Here is a 14,760-nt window from a genome sequence, read left to right on the forward strand (position 1 = left end):
AAAAGCTTTATTGGTGGATTTTCTCAAGTTAAAGCGCCACACAGAAAAATAAATTTAATTGTGTAAGCAGGATCTGTGTATTATTCTTATGATTTAATTACAGGTGTTTTACCGCATTTCAATTTATTTTATTTAAATGGGCTATTATTTATTTTATTATGTGTTTATATTTTACAAATGTGATGTAGTATTCATTTATATTGTATATTTTATGTTGTATAACTTTAGTTCAGATGTGAATATTAGTTCGTACTTGTTTTGTATTGGTAGCAGGGTTTTGTATTGAACACGGGGCCGTGTTGGTTATTATTATTATAGCAGACAAGACAGCAGTAAATCAACAAAGACAAGTCAGCTGTTCCCCGATCTACCACTCAAGAGAGCTGATGGACTCAAAAAGTAGGTTACGATTGCATATTAGTTTGAAAATCGACCGAATCCACCGTATTTTTAAACGATCGACTCCCGGTCTGCCCGATCCTAGCTACCGGTAGAAGTATTGACGCAGGAGGGTCGTGTCTCGTGTCAAATAATAAACTCTGCCGTTCTTTTAGCGTGTGTCGTATTGAGCCGCTTCTGGGACGCGTCTAACACGCGGCTGCACTGCGACTGGTGTGCATTGGCTGATTGACTGTAACGCCCGCGTTTTACTGCGTTCTCGTGGAGGCCACGTTGTCGCGCATTTGACGTTTCTGGGTTATACTGTCCTACCGTGTTGGCCCTCATTATAGTAGACTGAGTAAATATAATCTACGCAAAGAAACTGTAACCCGATCGACTCACAGCCTCGAAAAGTAAGGGTTACATTACGTCAGAAACTCGTTCGGTACGCCTCCGTTCCGAACCGAGCACCACGTACCGAAACGGTTCAATACAAATACATGTACCATTACACCCTTAGTAGGAACCGAACTTGTAATATGGGGGAATACCTGTAAATTTATATCAATTTATTCCTGAAACCTTATCCAGCACTCACGTAAAAAATGTTTTTGTTTTATGTTTGAACATAGGGCTTTCATTATAACATTTTCTCTTTTACTGCAAACCTGCTTTAGTCCAAACCTACTTAAATGCAGGATTCTAAATACTCCCTGCTTTGAAGTACCATGTCTGCCATTGCTGAGGTGTGCCGCCCTGAGCACCCCCAACAGCAGCTAATGTTGCTATTCATATTGACTGCTGCTGGGCTGCTATAGATGTGTAAACAACCCACTAATGGCGGCCAACGTACACAAATCTCTACTCCGATTAGTCTAATGTTGTTATTTCAGCAGACTGAAAGGCAAAGCTAACTAGTGGACTGCAGTAGAAGTGCAGCTACTGAATTGTTTATTTCCACCAAAAGCACACGTTAGGATTAATACAGACAGATTTTGAATCGATACGAGAATTGCATGATGTAATATCGCAATATATCTCAGAATTTTTTTTTTTAACACCCCTACTAATGAGTAATAGTTCTAAACACATCTCTTACCCATGGATTTAACTGATATTCATGGGGCCTGTTCTGTTTGGCTGATAGAGATCAGTAAAAAATATCCAAATATAAAAAAAGGTGCAAATCACCAAATTTATTACGATATGATCCTTTTTGGACAATATATATGTGCCACAATTCTATTCAACTACCTGATTTAATACGATTCGTCCACATTTAACAAAATCAGTTAAATTTGTCAAAAGCAATAAAAAATACAAATCAGTTTTGATGTTTTGACGATGTCCCCGCAGAAATATTTCAGGCATTTGAATGAAAGGCATTCTTTATCAAATTGGCATTTCTAAAAGACGAAACTGCTCTGACATTGTGTGTTTTGTTCAATTTTGATTCAGTTGTGCTTAATACAATCGATATTACTATCTGTTGTTTCACCCTTATGAGATACTACAGGCAAAAAATCTGATTATCAACCAAAATTACCTTGATGCCATTGAACGCCGTCATTTTTGCCCCAAAAAACCCCACTTCAATGGTGCAAATCTTACATTTATGTCACAAGAGTAGTGAGGTCAGCAAAATAGGATATGTACTTCAGTAATAATTTGTTTTCTGTAGGATTTTAGAGGTGTTTGAAGTGCTAATTCCATGTTCATTAGAGAATTCCGCTAACAGGCACTACTGCGTTGCTACATTGTCAAGATTCCTCAAAGTTTGAGTGCACTGTTAAACACTCGAAATACTAGGCTGCAAAATATTTTTCCAAAATTCTAAAGTGTGCTATCATACAAGCACATCTTGTACAAGTACATAGGGAGTAATTGCGGTCAATCATGATACAACATCTTGATATGTGTAGCAGTGGCAACAACATTTCCAATGTGTTTTTTATTCAGAGAAAAAATAATTTTCAGCTAAATATTACTTTCTGTTGTCTCAGTCCACCTTCAAAGATTCATTCATCCGTCATCTGTGCCAATTATCCTCACGAGGGTCGCGAGCGGCACTGGAGCCTCTCCCAACTAACTATGGTGAGTAGGCGGTTTACACCCTGAATTGGTTGCCAGCCAATCGCAGGTCACAAGGAGTCATACAACCAGTCACGCACATACCTAGGGACAATTTGGAAGGTTCAGTCAGACAACCAAACATGTTTTTGGGTTGTAGGAGGAAACCAGAGTACCCAAAGAAAACTCGTTCACGGGGAAAACATGCCGAAGCCCTGGATTGAACCCTTGATCAAGTAACTGTGAGGAGGGTGTGTTACGCACTCACTCACCTTGAATCCCACCTTCAAAGATAACCAACAAAATAAGATCCACAAGAAAATAATAGCCTTAATGTTTTATCACTTTTCAGCAATCTTTTAGTTCACAACAATACGTTCATTTTTAATGGTTGCCTGCACTTCATTTATCATCAAAGGACGCTGGTCCGCTCCACTCTTCAAGTTTAAAAAAAAAAAAAAAAAAAAAAAAAAACAATGCAGTGCAGCCAAATGTTAGAAACACTAATAAAGCATATATTCATTGCTTGTTCGTATTCTTCATGTTATCAGAACAGATATAAATTCAGGAGTGGGAACCTCTCGTTACCTAACGATACGATACGATACGCGATACAAAGCTCACGATAACGACGATCTGACCATACAACGATAATCGATACATTGGTCAGGAAATCCTTCTAAGATATTCTAAAAACAACTAATAAACAGAAAAGCAAGCTTCTGTTGTGAATTTGAATGAGTTTATCACAAGTAGACGTTCAATCCATTTGAAGTGGGAGGGTGGCAGCGAATGAACATTCATTCATTCGCTGCCATCCCTCCCACTTCAAATGGATTGAACGTCTATGGCTGTCAGTGGCAGCCAATGCCAGGCAGTGAGGTAATTTTGGGCCATTTAAGGTCATTTGCCTGTTGATTTTCAGTTACTTCTTGTTTATTTTGGGGTATTTTATGGGTCACTTCCTGTTTATTTGGAGTTACAGAACAGGAAGTGACCTGGGGATCACCCAAATGAATAGGCAGTGACTCAAACTCAACAGGAAATGACCTGTAAATGCCCCGAAAATCAGACAGAATGACAGCGAATGCTCTGGTTTCGAATTAGTGCTGCAACGATTAATCGATTAACTCGAGTATTCGATAAAAAAAAAAAAAGAAAGAAATTAAATTTTGCTGCTTTTTCGAGCACATCCACAATGTCTTCCCTTCCACAAAAGACCAAGTTTTGGCAGAGCTAATATGGATATTAAAAAATGGTCATTCCTGTAGTAAAGCACATTCATTGAAACATTTCCCTGCATAATATTGTAAAAGTACATTCACATACAGCATTCAATAACACTGTGTCACTGCGTGGTGCATTTCATGACGTCACTTCCTTTCTGTTAACGCTTTGTTTGCAGCAAATCACTAGACAGCGTGTCCGGAAACTCTAAAATTAGACTGCTACCTATCCTGTGTAAAAAAAATTCTGGAGGAGAGGTAGATTAGTGTGAACGACATGGGGTATTGGCTAAATAATTAAACGTTTAAGCACTTATCCATCCTAGTCTAGATGTAGCCTTAGTGACAAAGCATTAACAGTGTCAACTCTAAACCTCTAAAAAAGGTGCAAATAGTCCTTCCAACACACTGTCTATTTAATCCACATGGTCAGCCGTGGTCTTACGGCATTCACAAATACTGCCCATCTAAGGAGTGCAGTGTGCATGAAGCTGAAATTTTCCTTTCACATGAGAGCAGGGGAATTAAGAAGATACCAAATGTCAGTAAAATCTGGGGTGGAACTGATGAGGGAAAAATGTCAATGCTGCACTTCAAACACCTCCAAACCTGCTGATTAAAAAAGCCAAATTGTTGATACATGTACATACTATCTTGATGTACAGTATATAGAATATACGTCTCTCAAACCCTCAAACCAATAAAAAAACATGAACAGTGTTAACGACGCACTTTCCATGCATGCGCCAACTGATGTGCACACACACCTAAACGTACATACACACGCACGTACAGCAAGGTGCCAGAATGTGTGTCTGAGTGTGTGTACTGCAAACAAAGTCGCCAGCACACACACAGGGAAGGGTGTGGTGGCTAAAAGCTGGGTTATTTATAGATGTACTTCCTGAGACAAGTAGACAGTGAGGCGGTGCGCGTGAACAGGACGGAGCGAGAAGGTCAAAGGAGAGAATTGAGCTGACTCGACAAAGTAAACCACCTGATTCTCTCCGTTCGCAACAAGAGGGTATAGGCACCCACACTTTGATCTTGATTTAGGACATGCTAAAAAGGGGACTGTTGTGTCAAGTTGTAAATGAAGTTTCAGTCTGCGCAGTGTGCTCATGTTTCAAGAGAATGACTTAAGAGTTTTGTGTTAGACGACCTAACCCTTGGACATGACCCGAACCTTGTATAAACAATGGCAGTAAATTCAACTGCAATGATGCTCTTAGGGGCAGTTAACATGGCGACTCTGCGACACGAAGACGCAATGACAGTGTTGCGGAGTGGCCTCGCGTGCAAATGGTGTCGGCGAAGACGAAAAATTCTGAATCCTGCCTCCAAAGTGGAAGAATTCGACTGCGGGGGATTGAGGGGGGCTAGCTCTGCATGCATATCAAAGGCTCCCGCGGCGCAATACCGCGCCGATAACGTCAGCACTCGTACACGTCACATTGGGTGTGCGCAGTGGTGTTACTAAACATTAAAAACAGCAAATATGGCGGAATGTCGGCTTTAATTTATCGTTTAAATAATATTTTTAAATTAAATATGTTGAATGTTTCCATTTTGTGCCTTTTTGAACAAAAGAAAAATGCCATCGCTTCGAGTGGGCGGGCATATTTTTTTCCCGGGCTGAGGAACTTTGGTGGGGTCAAACTGCAAAGTGCATCGCCTTGCAAATCTGCACTGCCTCCTATGGCCTGGCATGAATACTACATCGTTTTCATGTGGAATTGTGACATTGTTCGAAAGGAGACGGGCCCATATAAATGCAAAATTGAAATTTTTCGTATTCTCGGAGAGTCACCATGTAAACGGCCCCTTACTTTGCAATGACCTATTTACAGCTCAGTGAAGTTGGCCCCCCCATCAGATGCAAATTTTTATAAAAATTATGTCAAGCGTTCGTGCAACGTTTGTGCTGTAAAAAGATTTGTTTGTGCTGCAATCATTTTAGAGATATTTACAGTTCTTTTATAAGTCAATCTGAGGTCAACTAGCCACCCATTTTGAATAAAAATGGCTAAAAATGGTGTCAGTTGGTTGTACTGGTTTGTGCTGTAAAAATGTTTGTGCTGCAACTGTTTTGTAGATATTCTGTTTCTAATTTGTAGTGATGACGTCACTCGTAGCCCCCCCATTTATTGCAAAATGGACCCGAAGTGGTGCCGTTCGTTTGTACGTTCGTCTTATCACCTTAACTTATAAAGACTGGCGAATGGAGGTCGAAAGAGGACCGTCGAGATTGTAGACATTCTACGGCCGTATTGTCGAGCCAGTTCATGGACGTGGACACACGCCAATATTCTTCTATCACTTCCATCTTCATTTCAATGGTAAGCCTGATCTTTCTGCTTTTTTCAGCACCTGCACTAAAATTCTTGGAACCAATGTTGATTTCTCTCACAAGAAAATCCGCCGTGTGCCCGTCTTGCAGCGCTGTCATAAATCATCGTATTTTGAGCATGTCGTCGGATGTAGAAACAAATGGCGAGTCAAATTTTACGTCAGATGTCAAAAAGATCGTGTGTCGAAGCGATCGTATGTCAAGGTACCACTGTATAAAAAAAATATTTGTTTTTTGTCATCAAGAATTCAACTACTCCCCCTTCCCCTTCACTCCTACTCAACCTAGAAATGTTACCTTTTGTTTGTCCTGTTAAAAACATTTAGTTTGTGCTGCTACGGTTTTATAGATATTACACATTTTATCTTTTACTGATGGAGTCACCATCACAAACAAATGCTATTTCATTGATAATACACTTTTTTTAATGTTGTAGTGATAACGTCACCAACACAAACTCTCCTGTGTTTTTTTTTGTAATGACTGCAAAACCGTGGCAGCTTATATTAGCACAAATGGAGCCGAAACGAATAACACAACTTCGGGTCAATTTTGTAGTAAATGGGAGGCTGCGAGTGACGTCATCACTCAAAATTAAAAGTAGAATATCTACAAAATTGTTGCAACACATACAAAAAAATGTTTACAGCACAAACAATTGACACTACTTTTAATCAAAATGGAGGGCTGATTGACATCAGATTGACAAATAAAAGAATTGTAAATATCTAACAAATGAATGCAGCACAAACGAAACTTTTTACAGCGCCCACAAGCACAAGCGATTGACATCATTTTTATATAAATTTGCGTTTTATGGGGGGCTAACTTCACAGAGGTCCTTTTCCTTTTTACATCATCCGCCTACAGGCTTCATAGATTTCAACAAGTGAAATGTAATACTTTTAAAGACCTTTGGAACATATTTTAATGCCAATTCCGGGGCAAATTTCATGGTGGCAGCTTCATGTGCATGTATAAAACAGATCCCTATAATTCTTCCTCGCTAAATGGTTCCTAATTTCAATTTAAAAAAAAAATCAGGTTGAGATCTTTAGAAATAGGTTTTGCTTTGCTGCGTGGACATTCCTGACACAATTTTACACAACGCAGCACAAATTAAAATGTATGAAATTGAAGATTTTACAGATTAAATTTAATGCTTTTAAAGACAGTTTATCAAGATTAGTTTATTTAAGACTTTTTAATTTCAATGACAAAAGATAACAAAAAATGACAACGGCAGTACATTGGTGCACTAATGCACCTCTTAATCATGTGCCCTTCACAATTAGTATGAAAACGAAGTCGTTAATTGATTGTGCAATTTATATTCCGGTGCACTTTATAATCCGAAAAATACTATAGTGTCAAATATTTTAGCTGACTAAAGGATATCATACACACATGAAAAACTTTGCAATGTTTTTTTTTTTTTGTTAAGGATTTTACATTGTTGTCTGTTGTGTCTCCAGTAGCTAAATAAAAGTTAGCTCAAGGAAAAAAAATTGCCCTCCCAGAAATATAAGGAGTTGTCTATGGCTCTTCTGGATTTTTCTAACGTCGAGGCCTGAATATTTTTAAAGAAAAAGAAGCATTCTTAAAGGTGCACAATGTTGGATTGGTGGCCAAAAATGGTACTGCAACAATCAAAATGTTGACTAGCACAAACTTTCCTCCCCTTTTGGTTACCAGAATAGCGCTTCACATTGGAGAATCTGCAGGAAGCGAACTTTAAGTGGCAAGTGGCGAGTCCTTTGCAGAAGGTGTATCATATTTTTAATTTTCATGCAAGAATATTCCAATGTAATAATGCCAACATTTAGTTATGATGATTAAAAGAGCCGCTATACGAGGTCCAAGTTAGTTTATGTCACCATGACCCAAGTGAGGGAGGGCTTCTTTTCTCAATGTATGAGCACACTGGCAAAGAAATACATAATTTGGTCATGCATTCGAAGCATCCTCAAAGACCATTTAATTGCTCCATCCATTTTAATTTCGATTACCGACTAAATATATATACGGGTAAGGACCATCTTTGCCCAGGTCAAGGGATCCACAGACTAAATAACGTAGCACAAGCTCGCCAAATAAATGCATATCCTTATTTTGCTTCTCGTCGTCTAGAATCCTTTGAGATTCGTAACGTTTTTTTGCTTAAGTGGTAGACATAATACAGACTGTATGTCATTGTTGGCGCAGTCTTAGTTTACAGAGCTGTGGCAACCCGGACGAAAACTGGAAACCGATGATGATGAACACGGAAGCAAAAAAAATTTGCGACGGGCAAATATTCTTTTAAAATGGGAAAATCTCTGCTTAACCATTGAGAACCGTTTTACTTTTATTTATTTTTTTAACATGTTTGTTTAATGTCTATTGCTATATTATGCCCACTTCATGAATAGTTGAAGTGCTAATCCTACATTATGCACCTTTAAGCTATATCAGAACCTGTCACTATCAGGATATAACATTACCGGTAACTGCTTCCAGATATAAAATTGGGTCCATATCGTTGTTAATAAATGTATTTTTGTTTTTATTCCCCCAACGATGATGTACAAAACTGTGAACTCCAAATTAAATAATGAAATTTTGTGATTAGAAAAAAAAAAAATACTAAAATGGAAAGATGGCAATTTGAGGAGAAAAGAGAGATGGCAGTGGGAGTGAGTTGAAAAAGAATAAGGGGATGATGGTTGGATATTGTTGGTCCACCATTTTAGAGTAGCAGTGAATAGCCGCCAACCATTATTATGCTAAATTAACCTGGGAGCTGCAGGCCGCCACTCAAGATGGAGGAAAGCCTGAAAACAGATAACAGCTAGTTTACCAACACACACGCATACACACTCAGTTGCTCACACTCCCCCAACCCCCACATTTCCTCTGCCCACTATGGCTGTAGAGTGGTCAGCAGCATGGGCTTCATTATCATTAGACGCCATTTTCTGCTACAAAGAGAAAAAAACCCTCCCCCAATACACATACAAAAACGCCTGCCCCCTCATTGCCTCGCTAACAACCTACCCCACCCTTACGCCCCTTCCCCCTTTCTTTACCAGTGACCAATGCATCCAAAAGCATAAGCCCACCTCCCCGAGCACTGACCCTTGCTGGCAATTTGGGCCCTCCCTCTTCCTCTGGATAAAAGCGCCCGCAAGGATCGAGAAAGGAGGAAAGGGGGTGAGATGAAGGCTGAGAAAGGAGGAGAAAAAGGGGGGCTGTCCTGACTCCTGACACATTCCTCTGTCCGATCAAGTTTCCAACTTCACAATGAAATCACCTCTGACTAATGCAAATATGTTCATCTCCCCTTTTTCAATGTTTTACATCTCTAGAAAATTAACTTTACATGTGAATAGAAATACTAATTAATATGGACAAGGATCATAATTAATATGGGCAAAGATCAGTCAGGAAGTCAAATTTACAGGTATCTTAACAATACAACACTATGATCGACGGGGGGGGGTTTAACCTCCTTGTAATGTTCTGCCCGTAGTTAATTCCTTTATCAAGCCTTCATGAAAAAATGTCATGTAGTCATCTATGGATTTCCCATCCATTTATGCATTTGAATTCATGCCAAAGAAATTCTGAACTGGCCATTCAAATCCACTGCATTGAATTGAGAATAACATACAAAATCTCACAATAATAAATTTTGACAGTAAAACTCCTGATCAGACTTCAGCATAAGGAATTACCAGGTAAAACGCAGGGCAACTTTCAGGGGCAGTACACATGGTGATGCTCAGAGAGTACGACAAACTTCACGTGTGCATTTATATGGATCAGTCTCCATTTGAACGATGTCGCAATTCCGCGTAAAAACGATGTAGTATTCATGCATGGCCCTAGGGGCACAAAAGTGGTGACCACACATGCACAAAAATGTAAAAGTATGTGTACCCATTTTTTCTTATCGTATCGTTTTTTTTTTTTCTTTCTTTTTTTTTTAAAGAAAAAGAAAATTCTATTATTAGCGCTAATGAAGCACTGCCAGTGGAACTCCAGTGGGAGTTTGGTTTGGAAATTTTTAGAGAGCCAACATTTCCGTGGTTTAGAAAACACTTTCAAACCGCGAGCATGTTGCCTGTGAGCCAGTAGTGTTAGCGAGATGGCGTCAGCAAGCCTGTTACTTCTCGCAGCGTTTTGATGACATCATCACTTGTGAATCGTTTCCAAAGGAATGTTAAGCCATTCTTCAGTTAGAATACCCTCAAACTTTTTTTTAATAACGGTGGCGGTGGAAAACGACATGTTAATCTCTAAAACTGACAATAAATGCGCAATAATGTTGAGGATTGTGCCGGTAGTACGAGATGCTCAACTTCGTTAGAATGTTTCTCATGCCATTCTTTAACAATTATGTTCAATGATTATGATGCCAAAATGTTAGGTGTTTTCATTATTTTGTCCGACCCCTGTATATAGAAGCAAATTTTGCTGTGTTTGCGCTTACATGTTTACAAATACTGTAGGCCAGTGATGATGTCATATTACCTGGACTTTTTGGGCATCTTGGCCTTGGGCGTGGAATTCTTGACTTTCTTCTCCTTCGGTTCTTTGGGAGTTTTGGGGGTCTTGGGTGTTTTCGGCGTCTTGGGGGTCTTAGGCTCTTTGGCCTCAGTCCCCTCTGCCTTATCCTTTGGTTTCTTTTTCCGTTTTTTCTTCTCAACAGGTAGGGAGCTTCCATCTCCAATTCCCATGCCAACACCCTGCTCACACCCTGTTGAAGTAAATTCTGACATGACATCTTCCCCTCCTTTTGTCATGCTTTTCTTTCCTTCATCTACTCCATCTTCTACTTTTGTTTTCTTCTTCTTCTTCTTTTTTGGCTTAATCTCCTGATCACCGGGCTGCCCGGTGCAGACAGCCTGACTAACATCATCAGTGCTACTAGTCGGTCTATCAGGAACCATCATTGAGGCATCGGCAGATGGGTCCATTGGGGAATGCTGAAGAACCAAGGAGAAAGATTGCAGTTAATCTTGAGAAGTCCAACAAAGACAACAAACACAATTCAGGAAAAAAAAGTGACAAATTCAAAGCATATAACTTTAAGAGAACGCAAGGCAAATAAAAAAAATTGCAATATTGGAACACTCAGTCACCCAATAATTGAGACTGTAACAAATTGTGTCTGTTTACCGAAGTAGGTACTTATTTGTGGTAAAAATGCTCTATTCGTCAAGTCTTGTCATACTAATTTGATGTTTTGAGGGACAAGTTCAAATGAAAAATGAAGTTCTTCAAATTTTCTCCTGCCAATGCACAGCCCTAAATTTGCTTCTGCCATTTGGAATCTTTTTTTTTTTTTTTTGAGTTTATGGTACTTCTAGTGAGTGACAGACTGGTACCTGGCATTATTTGGTATCCTTTATCTCCAAACTGAGAGCCAAGGTCCATAAAACAGACATGAAAGACATGCCTGGAAGGAGCCATGTCCTTACCCTGTCAGCATTCAGGATGCATTCTATGGATTTTGCAGGACAATACAGCCAACATCTTTCTGCCCAGACAAACTAGAACATACTGCACTCAGCTCACCGTAGTCAGTCTCAAAGGACTGTCAAAGTGTCTAACTAGTGCTGAACGATATTGGAAAAAAACGTACATTGCTACTTTGCGGGGTTTGCGATATGTATTGCAAGATTAAAGCAATGAGTATTTTCATAAGACAACTTGAATGGCTCTCTTTGGTGACCCATCATGACCACATCTTATTCATATAATACCATTTAATTCCGGCAGATGAAAGGGTGTTCATCTGTGAACGATAAAATTGCTGTATATAAAAGGGATCCAGGAGGCCATGTAAAAGCATACTATAACATGTAAAAGCATAGCATAACAACGACAATAAAGAAACCTTGCTGCTTTTCTTGAAGCATAAGTTTGTGTGTTAAAAAAATAAATTGCACGTCCTGTGATGGGACTATCGCATGTGTGCACATCGCAATAGCAATGTTCAAACGATATATCGTGCAGGCCTATCTGTAACACATGCATTGGAACCTGAGCATGAGAGTGGTATGGTCAGTGATGAGTCCATTCTCACTTTAGCAATTAGATCATTGGGTCAAAATATGGGAAAGACTCAGAAAAACACTGTGCTCATCAGAGACTACTCCTGAATTTGGGAGTGAAGGTAACATGATAGTCAGTCAGTGGTCCTGAGCTCAACTGTATTAAACACTTGTGGGATCCGTATGGACGTGCCTAAGGGAATACACAACAAGATAGTCTGGCTTGCGATAAAGGCTAGTTGAAATATGGTATACGATCCTACAGGCTGGTGACAGTCTGAGTAAGAGTAAGAGGCAGTAGTGGCTTTGTATGGTTCTTCCACTACTGAGGCTACCAGTTAAATTAATTTTGTGTTAATTTGTCAATATGTATTGTTTCACTGAAATTCAATAATCAAATAACAGTCAATAGCAACAGAAAATTAGGCATTGGCAAAAAAAAAAAAAAAAAAACAGGGAAAAAGATATGGGATTCACCTACAGCATAGGTGCTCATTGTTTTCTGCTCCAAGATCTACTTTTCAGGAGAAAACCTCCTACGATCCACCTTTAAATTATTATTATTGTTTTTTTAAATATATATATGCCGCCACCTAGCCACACTAGCATTGCGATCGACATAATGAGCACCCCTAACTTACAGTATACTAGTATAAAATTTGGCATACACATACAGTACACTCAGCTTTACTGCTCATGCCAATAATGCTGGTTTCTTACAAATGTGGCACCATTTAAAGGGCTTTTCAAAATTGTATAAAGCAGGGGTCGGGAACGTATGGCGCGCGAGCAATATCTGGCTCTTTTGATGAGAAAAGTTCGCTTGCCGCCAACTCAGACTGCACCCAACATTTTATGCTAGCTCGCCTGACATCTACGAACTGTGACGAGCTGCTCGTACATTGACTCATTGGACACTTCAAATGTCGCAATATGCTTAAATTCGGTGACCATTGGTGGTCCACCTGTTGTGGATTGCACAGACGGGCGTTATTCGAGCTAGCCTTACGAGACTCGGAAATGTTTTAGTAGAGTTTGTTAGTGTGCCCTAAGACAGCGGTGAAGCTGTCTCCAATACTGGAGTATTTTAAAATACGAAGGAAAAATTAAATCACAAACCTTTAACCATGTGGTACCTCAACGCACACAGGGGCCAGATTGCTCACGGTCAAGACTTACAGTGCCTTGCAAAAGTATTCGGCCCCCTTGAACCTTGCAACCTTTCGCCACATTTCAGGTTTCAAACATAAAGATATAAAATTTTAATTTGTTGTCAAGAATCAACAACAAGTGGGACACAATCGTGAAGTGGAACAAAATTTATTGGATAATTTAAACTTTTTTAACAAATAAAAACTGAAAAGTGGGGCGTGCAATATTATTCGGCCCCCTTGCGTTAATACTTTGTAGCGCCACCTTTTGCTCCAATTACAGCTGCAAGTCGCTTGGGGTATGTTTCTGTCAGTTTTGCACATCGAGAGACTGACATTCTTGCCCATTCTTCCTTGCAAAACAGCTCGAGCTCAGTGAGGTTGGATGGAGAGTGTTTGTGAACAGCAGTCTTCAGCTCTTTCCACAGATTCTCGATTGGATTCAGGTCTGGACTTTGACTTGGCCATTCTAACACCTGGATACGTTTATTTTTTAACCATTCCATTGTAGATTTGGCTTTATGTTTTGGATCATTGTCCTGTTGGAAGATAAATCTCTGTCCCAGTCTCAGATACCAACAGGTTTTCTTCCAGAATGTTCCTGTATTTGGCTGCATCCATCTTCCCGTCAATTTTAACCATCTTCCCTGTCCCTGCTGAAGAAAAGCAGGCCCAAACCATGATGCTGCCACCACCATGTTTGACAGTGGGGATGGTGTGTTCAGGGTGATGAGCTGTGTTGCTTTTATGCCAAACATATCGTTTTGCATTGTGGCCAAAAAGTTCAATTTTGGTTTCATCTGACCAGAGCACCCTCTTCCAAATGTTTGGTGTGTCTCCCAGTTGGCTTGTGGCAAACTTTAAACAAGACTTTTTATGGATATCTTTGAGAAATGGCTTTCTTCTTGCCACTCTTCCATAAAGGCCAGATTTGTGCAGTGTACGACTGATTGTTGTCCTATGGACAGACTCTCCCACCTCAGCTGTAGATCTCTGCAGTTCATCCAGAGTGATCATGGGCCTCTTGGCTGCATCTCTGATCAGTTTTCTCCATGTTTGAGAAGAAAGTTTGGAAGGACGGCCGGGTCTTGGTAGATTTGCAGTGATCTGATGCTCCTTCCATTTCAATATGATGGCTTGCACAGTGCTCCTTGAGATGTTTAAAGCTTGGGAAATCTTTTTGTATCCAAATCCGGCTTTAAACTTCTCCACAACAGTATCTCGGACCTGCCTGGTGTGTTCCTTGGTTTTCATAATGCTCTCTGCACTTTAAACAGAACCCTGAGACTATCACAGAGCAGGTGCATTTATACGGAGACTTGATTACACACAGGTGGATTATATTTATCATCATCGGTCATTTAGGACAACATTGGATCATTCAGAGATCCTTACTGAACTTCTGGAGTGAGTTTGCTGCACTGAAAGTAAAGGGGCCGAATAATATTGCACGCCCCACTTTTCAGTTTTTTATTTGTTAAAAAAGTTTAAATTATCCAATAAATTTTGTTCCACTTCACGATTGTATCCCACTTGTTGTT

General features: G+C 39.7%; 1 protein-coding gene across 5 annotated transcripts in view; it reads right to left on the minus strand.

Annotated features, from left to right (window-relative positions):
- Positions 1-14,760, minus strand: part of chd7 (chromodomain helicase DNA binding protein 7) — a 142,086-nt gene that overhangs the window by 66,271 nt on the left and 61,055 nt on the right. For all 5 annotated transcript variants that reach the window (XM_057857362.1, XM_057857359.1, XM_057857358.1 and 2 more), the window contains one exon: positions 10,543-10,997. In XM_057857362.1, the coding sequence (XP_057713345.1) occupies positions 10,543-10,997 (455 nt within the window). The remainder of the gene's footprint in view (positions 1-10,542; positions 10,998-14,760) is intronic.

This window comes from Corythoichthys intestinalis, chromosome 14 (genome assembly GCF_030265065.1).
Source record: "Corythoichthys intestinalis isolate RoL2023-P3 chromosome 14, ASM3026506v1, whole genome shotgun sequence".
Classification (NCBI taxonomy): Eukaryota; Metazoa; Chordata; class Actinopteri; order Syngnathiformes; family Syngnathidae; genus Corythoichthys; species Corythoichthys intestinalis.